Raw genomic sequence first — 13,956 nt, 5'->3', positions numbered from 1 at the left:
TATTATTTAATTTTTTTAAAAAAAATAAAACATGTAATGTTCTCTTTTATTTTTTCATTATATCATTTAAAATATAAAATATAATATTTTTTTTTAATTATTATCGACAACTTTTAAATAAACTTATCAATTTTTCTAAATAAAATTTTTACACCGAAATTTTAAAAACAATATCTGGTATCAAATCTCGAAACTTAATTTTTCAAATGTACATACGCAAAGAATTCAATGGCTAAATGTAATTACAGTTCATTTTTAATTTAAAGAGAATGAAACCAAAATCTGTTTCATATTCATGACGATAGAGAACATAATCGAAAATCACAGTAATACAACCGTGGCCGAGATGAAGGGCATCAATCACAAATACTCTTTTTTCCTGTCAACTACTTATTGAATAAGCTCAGATACAGAGGCAGAGAGTGCAAAAACGCACTAATATATAGGCCGAGATCATGTCAGCTTACCAATTACATGTTCCACACATGAAGAACATAACATGTGTAAACACCCTTCAATGAAGGTCATGTAGTGCCGTTGAACTTGAATTAAGAATCTACATTGTTGATAGGTGTCTTCAAAAATCAAAATGATATCCTATGGTTACACAAGACTCAATCCTGTCGTACCCGGATGTTAATCTCCAGTAAACCATGCCTGATTATTCAGCAATATGAAACTTAGGAAAAGGCTTCTCTATGCTTCAATAAATTTTGATGATGCTTCATGAAGAAATTTTATTCTCCAACATATAATTCATATGTCTGTCTTCACGGTAAGCAAACAGAGAACAGGGCAAGAAATAGCCTTCCCAGAGTGATACATAAGACTCTGCAGGTCTGAGTAGGTTGTCGAGAAAATGAGAATACAACAGGTTAATAAATTCAGTGATACATAATGCTTTACAAATCTGAATAAGCCATCGAGAAAAATAAGAAACTGGAATAGCAAGGGCTAGCATGTGGGTGCACCGAGATCCTCATCCATCTTGTTTTCTTGACATCTTTTGAGAAGGAAGAGCTGACGCCTTAGATGCAAAACCTGCCACATAGATATATGAGCACCAAAAATCTTAAGACTGGCCCTGATACAGTTTCTAAGGCCAATGCTATGTATATTGTCCCCAGGGAAAACTATGCATGGTAAAAAGCTATGGAACTAATTTTACCAATATATCTAACTAAATATCCAAATCACAACCAACATTACGTAATACATCCAAATGATGACCTAAATGTACATGCAAACATGCGTCTTAAGACATAATATGTATACATGAGGTATTTCTTGTTTCAGTTTCCCACTATAAACACTAATGATGATTATCGAGTTCAGTTAGTACTCAGGCTTAGTTAACATTTCCCTACAAGGATGCAAGCATCACAAACACACGTACTAAAAGATAACATGCTTCTCTTTTGGAAAAATTTATACACTAACATATCTCATCCAACCTCCTTAAAAGTTTTGAGACAAACACCCGATGGCACCGAATCAACCAAGTTCACAATGAAGCTAGATACAGCCATTACCTCTTCTTGAAGCAAAGTGGGAAGATGTTCAATTGAAACAAGAGCATACATTCCTTGCACAAGCTTCTCATCTTTTATGCCAGACCATGTTTCGGGAGGCAAGGCAAGCAGAAGTGCAGTTAGTACATCGCTACCTGCTGGGTACATACCAATGAAGTTATTTGGGCCACAGCCACAACAATTCATTTTCATTTGAGATGAAGAAAGCAGCATGTCAACCCCCTGCTCACTGCTACCATCTACTACAGTTGCAGAGACCAATGTAACGGGCTTGTCACCGTTATACTTGAAGCATTTCACACATGTTTCCTTACAGCAATACTGTGAAGAAGAGCTGTACTTCCCTGCCAGAATTTCTGCTCCTTGGCAACAGACTCTGGCAGCAATATCAGGAAGTTTGTCTTCGTGACCCAAATTTGACTTGCTTCTGCAACATGAACTCGTAGAAGAAACAAATGCTGCCACATTCTTATATAGTTCTGTGTCCTGGACTTGTCTCAGTACCTGTTCCTGTAAGTAAATAGTTTTAAAAGGCAATCAGACTCTAAAACATAAAAGAGGAGAGACGTACTACTCGTGGTTTGTTCTTTAAAGAAAAAGAGAAATTGAATGTAAAGCTCTACTACCTTCACAGTTAGTCTTCCTTTCTCTTCTAAGCTTAGACTCTGATTGCCATCCTCTCGCCTGCGAACCTCCACCACCCACTTAATAAACTCTTCAAATTTTGATGGGAGTGACATGAGAACAATTGAAATGACTTTTTGAATATCTTTCACATCCTCTGACGTTACAAGTAAAGGAACATCATCCATTAGATATTTTGCAACATTGACCCAACTCTCATGCTTACAGCTCTGAGAAACAAATCACAAGTGAGATCCTTCATTAGAACACAGAATCTGGACAACCGAGAGTTTCAACCAATCCAGCCTTCAAATCATGCATGCAAATCAGGGTTAATCAGTTAGACATCTATATAGATAATATACTAAAGATTTGACATTGACAAAGACCTTACAGACAGACACTTTTCTAATTGTAGTCTTACCATCCAATCAGTAGTAAAACTTAATTATTCCAGCTTCAAAATGCAGTATGATTATTTTAATTGAATGAAATTCTTAGAATTTATCTATCGCGACCCCTTTCAGAATAACCACTAATCAAAATAAAGGAGTCCATCTAACATGCAAGTCATTTCACAAGCAAAGCAGTGAGTTCTGCCATCTTGGTCCACTCTGTTCCACATGAAAGGTAAACTACAAATGTCGAGTAGTTGAAGTTCATAATGCAGCAAAATAAATATAAAGATCCATTCTCGTACACTGTTGACATACTTTTCGTTGTGTCTGAATTCAAAATAAGACAAATAATGTAGAAAGGAAGTAGCAGAATAAATGTATCTGGCCCCTTAGACCATACTCGTATTGAGAGAAATGAAGGGAAAAGGAAGGAAAGGAAAATGTTCTCACCCTCCTTTCTCTTGTTTGGATTAAATATAAAAATTAGTTAAAGGAATGAAGGTACAGAGAGCATCCCTCCCTTTCCCCTAAAATCTGATTCTCCATTTTTCCTACTGGGAAAAAGGAAGGAAAAGAAAATAACCTAAAAGTTTTAAATAGAAAATTTTATATTTTTTCCTTACTACATAACTTTTTATTCTATTAATAAAAAACATTATCAATTATTTTCTCATAACAAATCATTTCCTTTCCTTAATAAACTAAACCAAAAGAAATATTACAAAAAAAATCATCTATTTTCCTTTGCTTCTCAAAATTTTTAGTTATCTAAATAAAAGAAATATTTCTCTTTTCTATTCCTTTAAAAACCACTATTTTCTTTTTCTCTCTTTTTCTTTCCTTTCTTCTCCATTCCTTCACCAATTTTACCCAAACATAATGTTAAGGATAACATCCTCTCTGAAAGAAGAAAAAATGTATTGGTAACCCAAGAAAATTTAGAAGCAATTATGACAACAGACAAAACCTTTGATAGGATGTGCATATACAGTTGCAGTATTGCCATAATATTAGTCATACCAGAGTATAAAGTGTTCCGGGCTCTCTGTGTGGCCTAGATATAAGCATGAACCTACAGGAAAAGAAAGCCTCATTGGTAAGAGAATCTTCATTCAAAAACTTATATAGAACTAGCAAACCAAATAAGTCACAGCTGTAAACAAGATTTGGAAATATAAGATACAGGTAGGACTCGCATTTTCATGTGTAAAGACAAGAGAAGAGCCTAATCAATCATCAGTACAGTTGATTCACTGAAGTTTTCTGCTAAAAAAACCAATTAGAGAATCTACTTTCAAAAGCTTATTTTGCAGCAACCAAACCAAATAAAGTACTCAGCAGTAGGTTCAAAAGCTACTACACAAAATACAGCTAGAATTCCCATTGTTATGCGTTAAGCCAGTCAATAACAGTAAATCCAATTCATTAAGGTTTTTAGCTAAAATAGATAACACTTTAACTATTATTAGGCTACCATAAGAATTGGACATGTACAAGCCAGTAAAGTGGCACATCTTAGAATCCTAGTTATGTAGATCAGTTGTTTGATTGACAGTGTTGCTAATTGGCTCATCTTGAATTCCGTATGTTTTCGTCATCAAAAAACAATTTTGGCTGTCTACTCACTTGAAAAAAGATGTCTAAAACAAGATGCATTAATATTTGTGTATACCTAGCAAAATCAAAAGTTGTATGGAAAACATTTATGACATTGTACTATTTTTGCATGGGTGAATCATTAGTTAATTGCCGACCAGATTTTTCAAACATTGACCACTACCTCAATGGTATGAAACCATAGAAAGTGCTGTTTCTTAGAGTAAAATGCCATTCATATTGGAATATTAATCAAGTACATTATTTTAATATTTTTTGAGGCATGTAAAAGCACCTACCCCCTTCGCTGCTCAGTTGTTCCATCAACACTATCCATAGCTTCCCAAAGAAGAGTCAACGGAACCCAATGTGGAGGATACTTAAAACGTGCAACATCCAAAATCAGTGCCATGTCCCTTTTAGCATGATAACCACCAATAGGTGAAAAATGACCAGTTCCAGTCTGCAATATGTTTACAGTATTGACACCCATCAACATTTTCAATTACACAGACAGAAGATAACAAAACCTCTTTACTTTTGTAAAATTTGCCAAGCACATAGTTGATCCCGCTACAAGTAGTTAAAACAGAAGGGTCCAGCAATACTTCCAATAAAAATTCGCGATACAAGAGAGTTATATTCTTTTTTTTTTTAATTTAGCAGTGAAACCATTTAACTTTAGAAAGCATCTCCACCATTACCCTCCCAGTCAAGATCGAAGAAGAAACTCTTACTCATCCAAAACTCCATTTGACAGTAAGGCATATTCCAAATTAGCTTTCAGTGCATCAAATTACCGATATCATATCAGTAGTGTCAGCAAGACATCAATGTTAAATACATGTTGATGATGCATGATCAATTTTTCCATAAGCTTCTGAAGTTAAACCTTTTGCCTAAGTTGCAATAAACAGAACCGTTGCATAAACCCAATTAAATGGATAATGAGAAAAACTATTGTCAACCAGGAAAAAGCATGAGAACCAACATGCAAACTGACAAATATAAACAAGAAAGAGATACGGCAAAATCCAAAGCAGTTTAAATTTGTTGATACCTGCTTAAATGTTCCTCTATGATAAGATGAGATCACATGGCAGTCATCAGAAATGGAACATCTCAGCACGTGACTACGGAAATTATCTATGGTACTGTGATTTGTGCGGAAAGCTTCAACTTTTGCTCCAGCACAATGAGCTAAACATACAAGTTTGCCAAAGGAAATACCCTTCTCCTTAACTTTTTCTAGAGGCTCACAACAGTCCAACATTGATTCATCAAACCACCTCCAAGGTCCTACCAGATAGATTTACAACCATTTCTAGTTAAGAGAAAAAAGAATTCTAGAAATCATTTTCAAAGCAACTAAAAATCCAAGGTACCATTTGCCTGAACTGCATTTATGTAATGAAGTTCGAGCTTTTCTTACTGTAACTTTATTAATTATATTTAGATAGATAAATTTCACAGGTTTGAAGTTACTGAAAGAAAAAAAAAAAAGTAAAGAAATAAGTCACCCAAACTGTTTCTTTTAAAATTCTAAATATTATCAACCTATAACATGGAAGTATATGAAGATTTTCTTTTTAATAATGAAATATATAAAATATAGTTTAATAAGATTAATAAACAACCACCACACAAGTTACAACTCACAACTGACGATTGGCTGCAATCCCAATAAACATCTGGTCATAGCCAATTGCTAGCAGTGCTTGCCAGATAACAAGTCCAGTTGGCTGCAGTAATGGTTGGTGACTGGCGGTGTTGACAGTGGTAGTGGTCAACTAGTGCTGATGGTGAGTGTGGATGGTTGGTTATTTAAAATGTAATAAAGGTAAATTTTCTCATTACTTAATTTGTATTAAATTAAAGCAACAGTAATTTTTGTTAATCAAACCTGAATAGCTAAGTTAAAAGAAATGCAGCCTGAATAGATATGCCATATCTTTGCCTTGGGATCGAAGAAAGATGATTGTTATTCCAAGACACAGCAAGTATTGACAAACACGTCTTACATAGTCTGTTGGGGTAACAGTGATCAACTAAAGAGTCTGTCTGGGTCCGAGATAATTTGCTTAGATCACTTTATATTTTGTTTAAGAGGCACTCTTTTAATGATGGGGTTGATTTTGTAGATCTCAATGGATATTTTTCCTTTGAATCATCACAGATATTTTGTATATATGGATACCTCTTTTGGTGCTCTATCTATGATATTTCCCTCTGTTGTTCTCTCCAAAAAAAGAGCTATCAATTAAACAACAGAAGTCAAATACTGAAAACACCAAATAATTCCAAAACCAAAAACTGGATGGAACATTAACAGCATTAACAATATAAAATAAGGTCATGAAGTTATGCTTGTAAAAAAAAAGTTGCATCCAAATGCGTGCATTTAGACATCTCTGAGAAATTACGTAGAAAATTATCAGAGGCCTGTGGCATTTTCCATTGGAAAAGATTTCCATCTTTTGACAAATCAGTTGTCGAAAGACTATTAAAAAAAATTATGCTAAATTTGTACCTACTTATTAGGTTAAGTTATAAGAAAAATCACTTCCACTACGGGTATACAAATATTGTACTTTAGAATAATTCATAAGAAAAATTGCTTCAGGTGACCAATAAAAGAGTATTTGAGTAGACCTTTCCATTTTCTTCCAGGGTCAATAGCAAGGGCATTCAAGACCATGGAAAGGCTGGCCAATCCACAATATGCAGGCTCGGATTGCGTCTGAAAGAATGAAATTAACCTATAAAAGCCTTCCATTGTACCATCTTGAATTGCCTCGATGAAAAGTTGCTGCAAGACAAAACACAAAAGCAGTTGAATGCTCCTGGCTGGATATCATAAAATAATCCAAAAATAATAATATCTAAGGCCACTTTATGCCTGATCTGCATCAGATACTAAAAATAAGGGATTCGAAAAGTATCTTTGAAAAATCCATGCTTAGTTCTTCAACAGTAAAAATTTTACTTCAAATTCTCCACGAGTTCAATTTTCATCTTACGGCAATAGGACTTCCAACCACTCATAATTGAACTTCAAAAAGAATAATTTGTTCTAGGAATAGACTAAGTTTTTAATCTGAACTCGAATCACTGCCCATTTAGAACTTCATTACACAAACATATACCAATTTAGAATTTAAAAAAAAGAAAAAAAAAACACTCTTGAGTGTCCCTATCTGCTGATATCCGTTCTAATTCAAACATCTCAAACAATCTTATACAAACTAATGCACAGAAAATACGAAAAACTAAAATATCAACCTCGTCGGATCGCACTGTCTTACAACACGAAGTCCAAAACTCTCCCCCGAAAAAAAAAAACTAAACTACTTGAAACCAATTGATAGAACTAAAACCCTAGAATCCATCAATTTGCAGATGAAAAGAGTAGAGAGTGGATCACCTTCCCTTCGGAGGAAGCGAAATCGATTGCTGGAGGAGACGGAAGAAGTCGCCTATACAAACCAGGCGTCGCCATTTTTGATCTGACGTTTTTCTTCGATTTTATTTGAAAAAAAAAAAAAAAACTCTCACTCGCTAGCTCTCTTTCAATCTTCGATTTTTAACTTGGGAAAGAAAAAGAAAAAAATAGAACGTCAATTTACTGCCTCCCAGAGCTAGGGATTCGGCTCAGTTCAAACAGGAGACTTCGACGAATGCCCCGCCGCCTAAAAACAGAATACAGCACCGTTAAGAAACGCGCGTAAGTGGCCCACAGTTTAAAATTATATTTTTTCGGGGAATACCAAAGCGAAATAAATAAATAAACAAGAAACGGCGTCGTTATTTGAAGGACCAAATTACACGGGATTTTACAAGGGTGATTGAGCAACTCCATATATATATATATATATATATTCAATCTTTTATAGTTCATTTCCCCAAGGAAAAAAATCTTACATATTTTATTTTACCGATTATTAAAGATATAATCAAATTTTAACTTAATAATTTATATCAAGTCATCATAATTTTAATTAATTATTTTAATTTTTGACATTAAAAATAAAAAAACTGACGTTGAAATAAATAAATAATGTTAATAATTAAATTATGAAGATAAAATATTAAAATAAATGTTAAATTTTAAAAATTAATTTAATAATATTTAAAAAACTAGGTGTTTGCCCGTGAATTAAGCATTTCCATAACATTATCAAAAGTTAAAATAAAGTCACATGCTACCTCCCAAACAAATTGCCCCCCTTGAATACTAATATGGAAAATATGAGTTTTAGATAAATACAATTGAATTACATAATGTAATATGATATAAGTACAAATTTATGATAATAATGTTCAAATCTAGCACTAAATAAAGAGAAAAGCTAGTCGATATAGTGGGTACCAATTTGAGCTAAAATTGAAGAAAGTGACCTACCATTTTGCATGCTTTTATGAATCATTGGCATATTTTATAAGAGTCATCGAGGAATTTAAAGGAACATCTGGTATCATTCTTCTTCAATGGGTATAAAATGATGGGCAAAATTTTTGTATCTCCAATCAACGACATTAATGATTTTTGTATCTTACCCATTTTAACGTATACTTTCTAGTTTGCTTTCGATTATAAATGTCCGAGTACAATTATTATTAAAAAAAATAATAATAATGTGTCAAATTTTGTAAAAAAAAAAAAAAAATTATTCGGAGAGGTAATTTAAGTGGGCCCCGCACAGAATCCGATGTATTTTTTAGCGTAATGCTATTGGTTGGCGGTTAACGACCCGGAGAGGAACGAAATTCGCATGCGCTGTGATCTCTGTCCAAATTTGCGCAAACAGTATTCCGTACACTCCTGCCACGTGTCGGTTCTCGGCTATATTATCGGACACGTGTCGGAGATATATGTGGCTAGTGGTGCTTCTGTTAGACGTCGCTATCGTAGGACATCGGAGACAGTAAGTCGGCTGCTGCGGCGCGTTTCTGTCGGCTTCCTGCAGCTGCCACTTCTGTCCGCTGGTTTCATGTTTTGTCTCATACTTACTGGAACGTACGCCACCAACCAAACCCAGCCTTTTTGAGGCGCCTTAAAGCTCGTTCTCTTTTTACTTCATTCTCAGGGAACTTGTTCGAGGTTTATTATTAGTTGGACTTTAAAACGCATCGTTTTGTACGTATTTTTTTTAACTTTAGTACTATTTCTGGCGGTCCGATCTGGTTCTTAAACTGGTCTTTTTCCATGCAACGAGTTGGGTGTTGGGAAGCTGTACTGTTCATGATGTAAAGTCCGAAATGCCCTTAATTATTAACCTTAATTACACAGAATGAAGATACGTTAATACAGGGGTATTATGGTAAATTTATATCTCGCGCAAGCTAATACCAGCCAGCAAAACAGAAGATTGAGAGAGAAGATGCTGAACCAAACAAAGTTTAACCAACCAGCAAAAGCAGAAAAGTATTGTTGTTTCAGGACAGAGTGGACTCAGTTAATCTTCCCTCTCTTTCACCATTCCAAGGCCAAAACTCTGGTATTATCTCTTTCGTCTCTGTCGTCCTTCTTCTCTCTTTTCTCCTGTCCTGCTCATACTCGTTCGTTCGGTAAGAACAGAACAGAGAAAGCTACGTTGTTATTTATACTCACATCTAAAACAAACCCGGAGTGAAGCTTCATCAACTTTTCAACCACGTATACTTTCAGTGGAGTTTGCCACTCTGCTCATGGCTCCTCTCTGTTGCTCCTCTTCTCCCATTTTTGCCTTTTCATTCTTCTCTTTCTTCGCTTCGGTCTTTCTGGTCTCGGGCCAGCGACAATTGGTTCTCGACTCGGCCGAGCAAGACTCGCTCTACGAGGTTCTCCACTCCATTAACCCATCCATTCCTTGGCGCTCCATTTTCCCGGATGACTTTTGCTCCTCCGCCCCGCACGGCGTCGTTTGCGACGACTTCTCCAACCAATCCGACGCCGTTTCATCCCAACCCGATTCCGTTCACGTTACCGAGCTTAGCTTCGGGTACGTCTCGGACTACTCAGATAACCCGCCTTGCTCCCCAAACTCCACCCTCAACCCACTCATTTTTACCTCCTTCAAGTACCTACGCAAGATCTTCTTCTATAAATGCTTCACCGAAACGCCTGCTTCGCTACCCAATATTCCATCGGGTTTCGGTTCGAGTCTCGAGGAACTAGTGTTCATCGAGAATCCAGCTTTGATTGGACCTGTCGATCGTATCATCGGTAATTTCACCAACTTAAGGAGGCTAGTTTTGTCCGGGACCGGGGTTTCTGGAAATATCCCAGAGAGTGTTGGTGATTTGGTTAGTCTCCAAGAGATTTCACTGTCAAGGAACAGGCTTAGTGGTGGGGTTCCCTTGAATTTGACCAAGTTGGAAAAGCTAAGGATTCTCGATTTGAGCTACAACGGACTTGACAGAAATGTCCCTGTATCCATAGGTAATCTCACGGAGCTTCTGAAGCTTGACTTGAGCTTCAATGGATTTTCTGGGGAAATCCCAGATAGCTTGGGGAGATTGCAGAGTTTGGAGTTTCTGGATCTGAGCTTTAATCGCTTCGGGAACTATGGAGTGCCTCTGTTTTTGGCAGATATGCCTAGATTGAGAGACGTGTATTTGAGTGGAAATTCCCTTGGTGGACAAATCCCGAGAATTTGGGAAAACCTTGGGGGCATTTTGGGAATTGGGTTTTCGAACATGGGACTTGTTGGGAGTATTCCGGCATCGATGGGAATGCATTTGAGAAATCTCTGTTACCTGAGACTTGACAACAACAAGCTTGAAGGGCAAGTACCAGAGGAGCTTGGATTGTTGAAAAATGCCAATGAAATCAATTTGGAGAACAACAATCTGAGTGGGAGGATACCGTTTTCAGCACAATTCAGAACTAGAATTGGGGAGAAATTGAAGCTAAGCGGGAATCCAGGCCTGTGTTTTGACGAGAAACAGAACTTTCCCAAAAAGGGTAACAGCAGACTAGAGCAATTCAAACTCTGCAACAACACAGGTACTCTAAATCCTGTGTTATGGGTTTCTAATCTTCTTCTTCTCATCATTCAGGGCTTCTATTACCTACTTGTCATGTCATTTTGATTGTTATTGGGATTTTTGCTTGACTATTGACCAGGAATTAGAGGATGAATAAAGAAAACCTATGGTTTTACTAACAGAGAAGAACAACAGGTAACACTTTGGAATAGGATTTTGATTTTGGGTGTTCAGCTTACTTTTTTTTACTGGGTTAGGGGAAAAAATGTAAATTTATGGTTTTTGCTAAATGACAATTGCATACATAGTTTCCCTTCTTATCTCTGAGTTAATAGAGTTAAAGTATTTGTTTAATTTGCAATGTTTCTTTGAATTTTGGGTTTCAACCCAAGTTGTTTTATTCACTGTTCACTGCGAATTTTCTTCTTATCTTAATTTCTTACCGCAATACAATGCGCATGATCATTTTTTTTTTTTATTTTGCTCTTGGTAAGTTTTATTGGGCTACCAAAGGGTGTAAGGGATTTTTGCAAAAACAGGGTATTCGTGGTTGAATCAGAGATTGAAAATAGCAATAAAGAAAATCCAAACTAGGATAACCTTCAAACGAACAGACTTGATGAGTATTGGTGCATATAAATGAATTAAAGCTGGGAGAAAGGTTCTTTTAAACATAACCAAGGTAGAAAAATGGAGTATTGGCTTACTATTACAAACATTCTATCTAACCATTATAACAAATCAAAAGAAATGAAACCAACTTATCTCAAGAAACTCTACTGAATCCCCTTTCCTCTCTTCCATAACCATCTAGACTTGAGCTTAGACAGTTGTCTTCGCCATTGTGGATTGATATGGATCCGGGTTCTGACACTGTGTCTGGAACTTGGTCCGAGTCGGATGCATGAGCTCGCCGGGATGATCTTGTAGATCCACCTCCAACTGAGTCAGATTTCTTCCGCCTAGATTTTTTGGGGATGTCAGGAAGGCTGTGGCGAGAGGGAGAGTCAATGCCTTGGCATGATGCTTCCTTGACTCTTCTGGATGATCTGGTGCTTCCTTCCGATAATTCCTTAATCGATTGCTTTGAGGATCGTCTTGATTGCCTAGGTTTATCCGATTTTTCCTTAGTAGGCGAGTTAGATGCCGCACCATCTGATACCGTGCGATGTCTTGTAGATTTAGGCAATGCTGGGAAATCTCGGCCTGGAGAATACTGCAAGGTTGTGTTTTTTCGGCTTGAATCTACGCCAAACATTTCGAAGCAAAGCATGTAATGTGATCAATTATTTGATAATGAAGATAAAAGTGAAGAAAACATCAACATATCATACCTTCAGAAGCATCATCCTTGGGAGCACTATCTAATGGTCCCTTAAACTCATTCATCTGAAAAATAATAATAAATAATTAAATTAATTAATCAGCCCTGTAATCAGGTTTTGAACTGTTTTTCCCTTTTTAAAAAGAAAGGGGTATACCCAGCTTGGTGAGTTAACAGAGGGTCCATCCCATCCTATATGGGCGACGTGCTTTACATCTGTGGGATAACCAATCTGCATTTCAGGCTCTTTTTCATTATCTGCAAATCAAGTCACATTAATTTCTCTTATTAATAAATAACTAATTAATGAAGTAATTAAAGATTATAATTAGAAAGTGATGGAGTAAATGACATCACCAAATATTTGAGAGATGTATCTGAGACCCTTTAAGAGTCCCTTCATCTTATTGTTTGACATTTTATCAGATGTTTTTGACATGATTTCTTTCCCCTTGAATATTAGAAGTTCTGGAGAAACCAAAAGAAAAGAAAAGAAAATAAATAAAATTATTAGAGCTATACAATATATAGTTTCTCTAATAAACATTTCATATACGTGTGTATATATATATATGTGTGTGTGTGTGTACCTTCAATACAAACCAGGCTGCAATATAAAAAAAAATGCAGCAAGTCATGTTGAATTCAGAAAACAAATGGATTTGAATATACCCAAGAAGAAGAAGAAGAAGAAGAAGAAGAAGAAGAAGTGGTTTTAATAATTAGTGGAGGAAAAAAGAAGATGAAATGAAAATGATTAGTGGAAAAAGAGTCATTGTGAGAAAATTAGGAAAGAATTAGTGAAGGAAAAATGATGTTTAAAGCAAGAGTTTCGTTAATTTGGTGGCAAAGCATCTGGTTTAATCGGCCAATAATCAAACACCCAAAAAAAAAAAAAAAGAAAAGGATCGAAAATTTAGGTGTAATTAAATTAAATTAAATTAAAAATTGGAGGATAGAGATGACGATGATGGTGAATTCTTTCTTCTTCTAAAAAAGGAAACTAAAATTAGAAACTTCATTTTTCTTAAATAGCTCTCTGTTATGATTATCAAAGGCTGTGCTTCGTCTTTCTCATAATTGATGGTTGGTTATGTTTTTTCTACAGAAATTATAAGGCATGTATTTGTTAAGTCAAATTTTAGTCTCAAAACTCTCTGGTTGTATTCTACAACCACCTAACAACTAATTTTCATTTTCTTCTCTCTCCACTTTTTTTTTGTTATAAAAAAAAAAAATTAAAAAATCGTCGTGAACGTTCTAAATTAAGAAACAATTTATATATGCGATACCCTTAACTCTTAAATTTAATATAGAAGTTTTGCTCGAAAGATTTTTGAAGCTTTAAAGACTTAATTGTAAGATTAAATTTGAACCAATATCTAATCGTAACTATAATTTATGCATTTTATTGTCAACTTATAAATTTTCACATCTTATAACATCTTGATTTTCAGTTTAATTTTATAATTTCATATTATCTTTTAAGAACAATAGTTGAAAACCATATATG

At 35.3% G+C, this 13,956-nt stretch overlaps 3 protein-coding genes across 3 annotated transcripts; 1 reads left to right on the top strand and 2 right to left on the bottom strand.

Moving 5' to 3' along the window:
• Nucleotides 1-270: 270 nt before the first annotated feature.
• Nucleotides 271-7,861, bottom strand: LOC110807687 (glutathione gamma-glutamylcysteinyltransferase 1-like). The gene is made up of 8 exons (XM_022032881.2): nt 7,575-7,861; nt 6,803-6,959; nt 5,211-5,449; nt 4,450-4,613; nt 3,575-3,626; nt 2,159-2,386; nt 1,533-2,042; nt 271-1,041 (listed from the first exon to the last, which is right to left on the bottom strand). Exons 1-8 carry the CDS (start codon nt 7,647-7,649, stop codon nt 955-957), a joined length of 1,512 nt encoding a protein of 503 aa, XP_021888573.1. The 5' UTR covers nt 7,650-7,861; the 3' UTR covers nt 271-954.
• A 1,689-nt stretch (nt 7,862-9,550) lies between these two features.
• Nucleotides 9,551-11,599, top strand: RIC7 (ROP-interactive CRIB motif-containing protein 7). Its single transcript, XM_022032867.2, has 2 exons — nt 9,551-11,138; nt 11,259-11,599. The coding sequence occupies exons 1-2, from the start codon at nt 9,839-9,841 to the stop codon at nt 11,270-11,272; spliced, it is 1,314 nt and encodes a 437-aa protein (XP_021888559.1). The 5' UTR covers nt 9,551-9,838; the 3' UTR covers nt 11,273-11,599.
• Nucleotides 11,600-11,802: 203 nt separating this feature from the next.
• On the bottom strand, nt 11,803-13,327 carry LOC110807666 (CRIB domain-containing protein RIC6-like). Its single transcript, XM_022032842.2, has 5 exons — nt 13,034-13,327; nt 12,801-12,911; nt 12,601-12,701; nt 12,454-12,508; nt 11,803-12,364 (listed from the first exon to the last, which is right to left on the bottom strand). The coding sequence occupies exons 2-5, from the start codon at nt 12,880-12,882 to the stop codon at nt 11,886-11,888; spliced, it is 717 nt and encodes a 238-aa protein (XP_021888534.2). The 5' UTR covers nt 12,883-12,911; nt 13,034-13,327; the 3' UTR covers nt 11,803-11,885.
• Between the last annotated feature and the right edge of the window lie 629 nt (nt 13,328-13,956).

Source organism: Carica papaya, chromosome 3 (assembly GCF_054855325.1).
Source record: "Carica papaya isolate Zhongbai chromosome 3, ASM5485532v1, whole genome shotgun sequence".
Lineage (NCBI taxonomy): Eukaryota > Viridiplantae > Streptophyta > Magnoliopsida > Brassicales > Caricaceae > Carica > Carica papaya.
The sequence above is the reverse complement of the archived record's forward strand: the minus strand, read 5'-3'. Positions and strand labels throughout refer to the sequence as shown.

What these genes read in the sequence shown, in the direction of transcription:
- LOC110807687 (XM_022032881.2), bottom strand. Translation starts at nt 7,649, where the DNA reads ATGGCGACGCCTGGTTTGTATAGGCGACTTCTTCCGTCTCCTCCAGCA. An exon ending in CCGGAACACTTTATACTCTG is followed by an intron (nt 2,387 to 3,574) that starts GTATGACTAATA and finishes TTTGTTTCTCAG; the next exon opens with AGCTGTAAGCATGAGAGTTG. An exon ending in CCACTTTGCTTCAAGAAGAG is followed by an intron (nt 1,042 to 1,532) that starts GTAATGGCTGTA and finishes TCTATGTGGCAG; the next exon opens with GTTTTGCATCTAAGGCGTCA.
- RIC7 (XM_022032867.2), top strand. Translation starts at nt 9,839, where the DNA reads ATGGCTCCTCTCTGTTGCTCCTCTTCTCCCATTTTTGCCTTTTCATTC.
- LOC110807666 (XM_022032842.2), bottom strand. Translation starts at nt 12,882, where the DNA reads ATGTCAAAAACATCTGATAAAATGTCAAACAATAAGATGAAGGGACTC. An exon ending in CTGTTAACTCACCAAGCTGG is followed by an intron (nt 12,509 to 12,600) that starts GTATACCCCTTT and finishes ATTATTTTTCAG; the next exon opens with ATGAATGAGTTTAAGGGACC. An exon ending in CAAGGATGATGCTTCTGAAG is followed by an intron (nt 12,365 to 12,453) that starts GTATGATATGTT and finishes TGTTTGGCGTAG; the next exon opens with ATTCAAGCCGAAAAAACACA.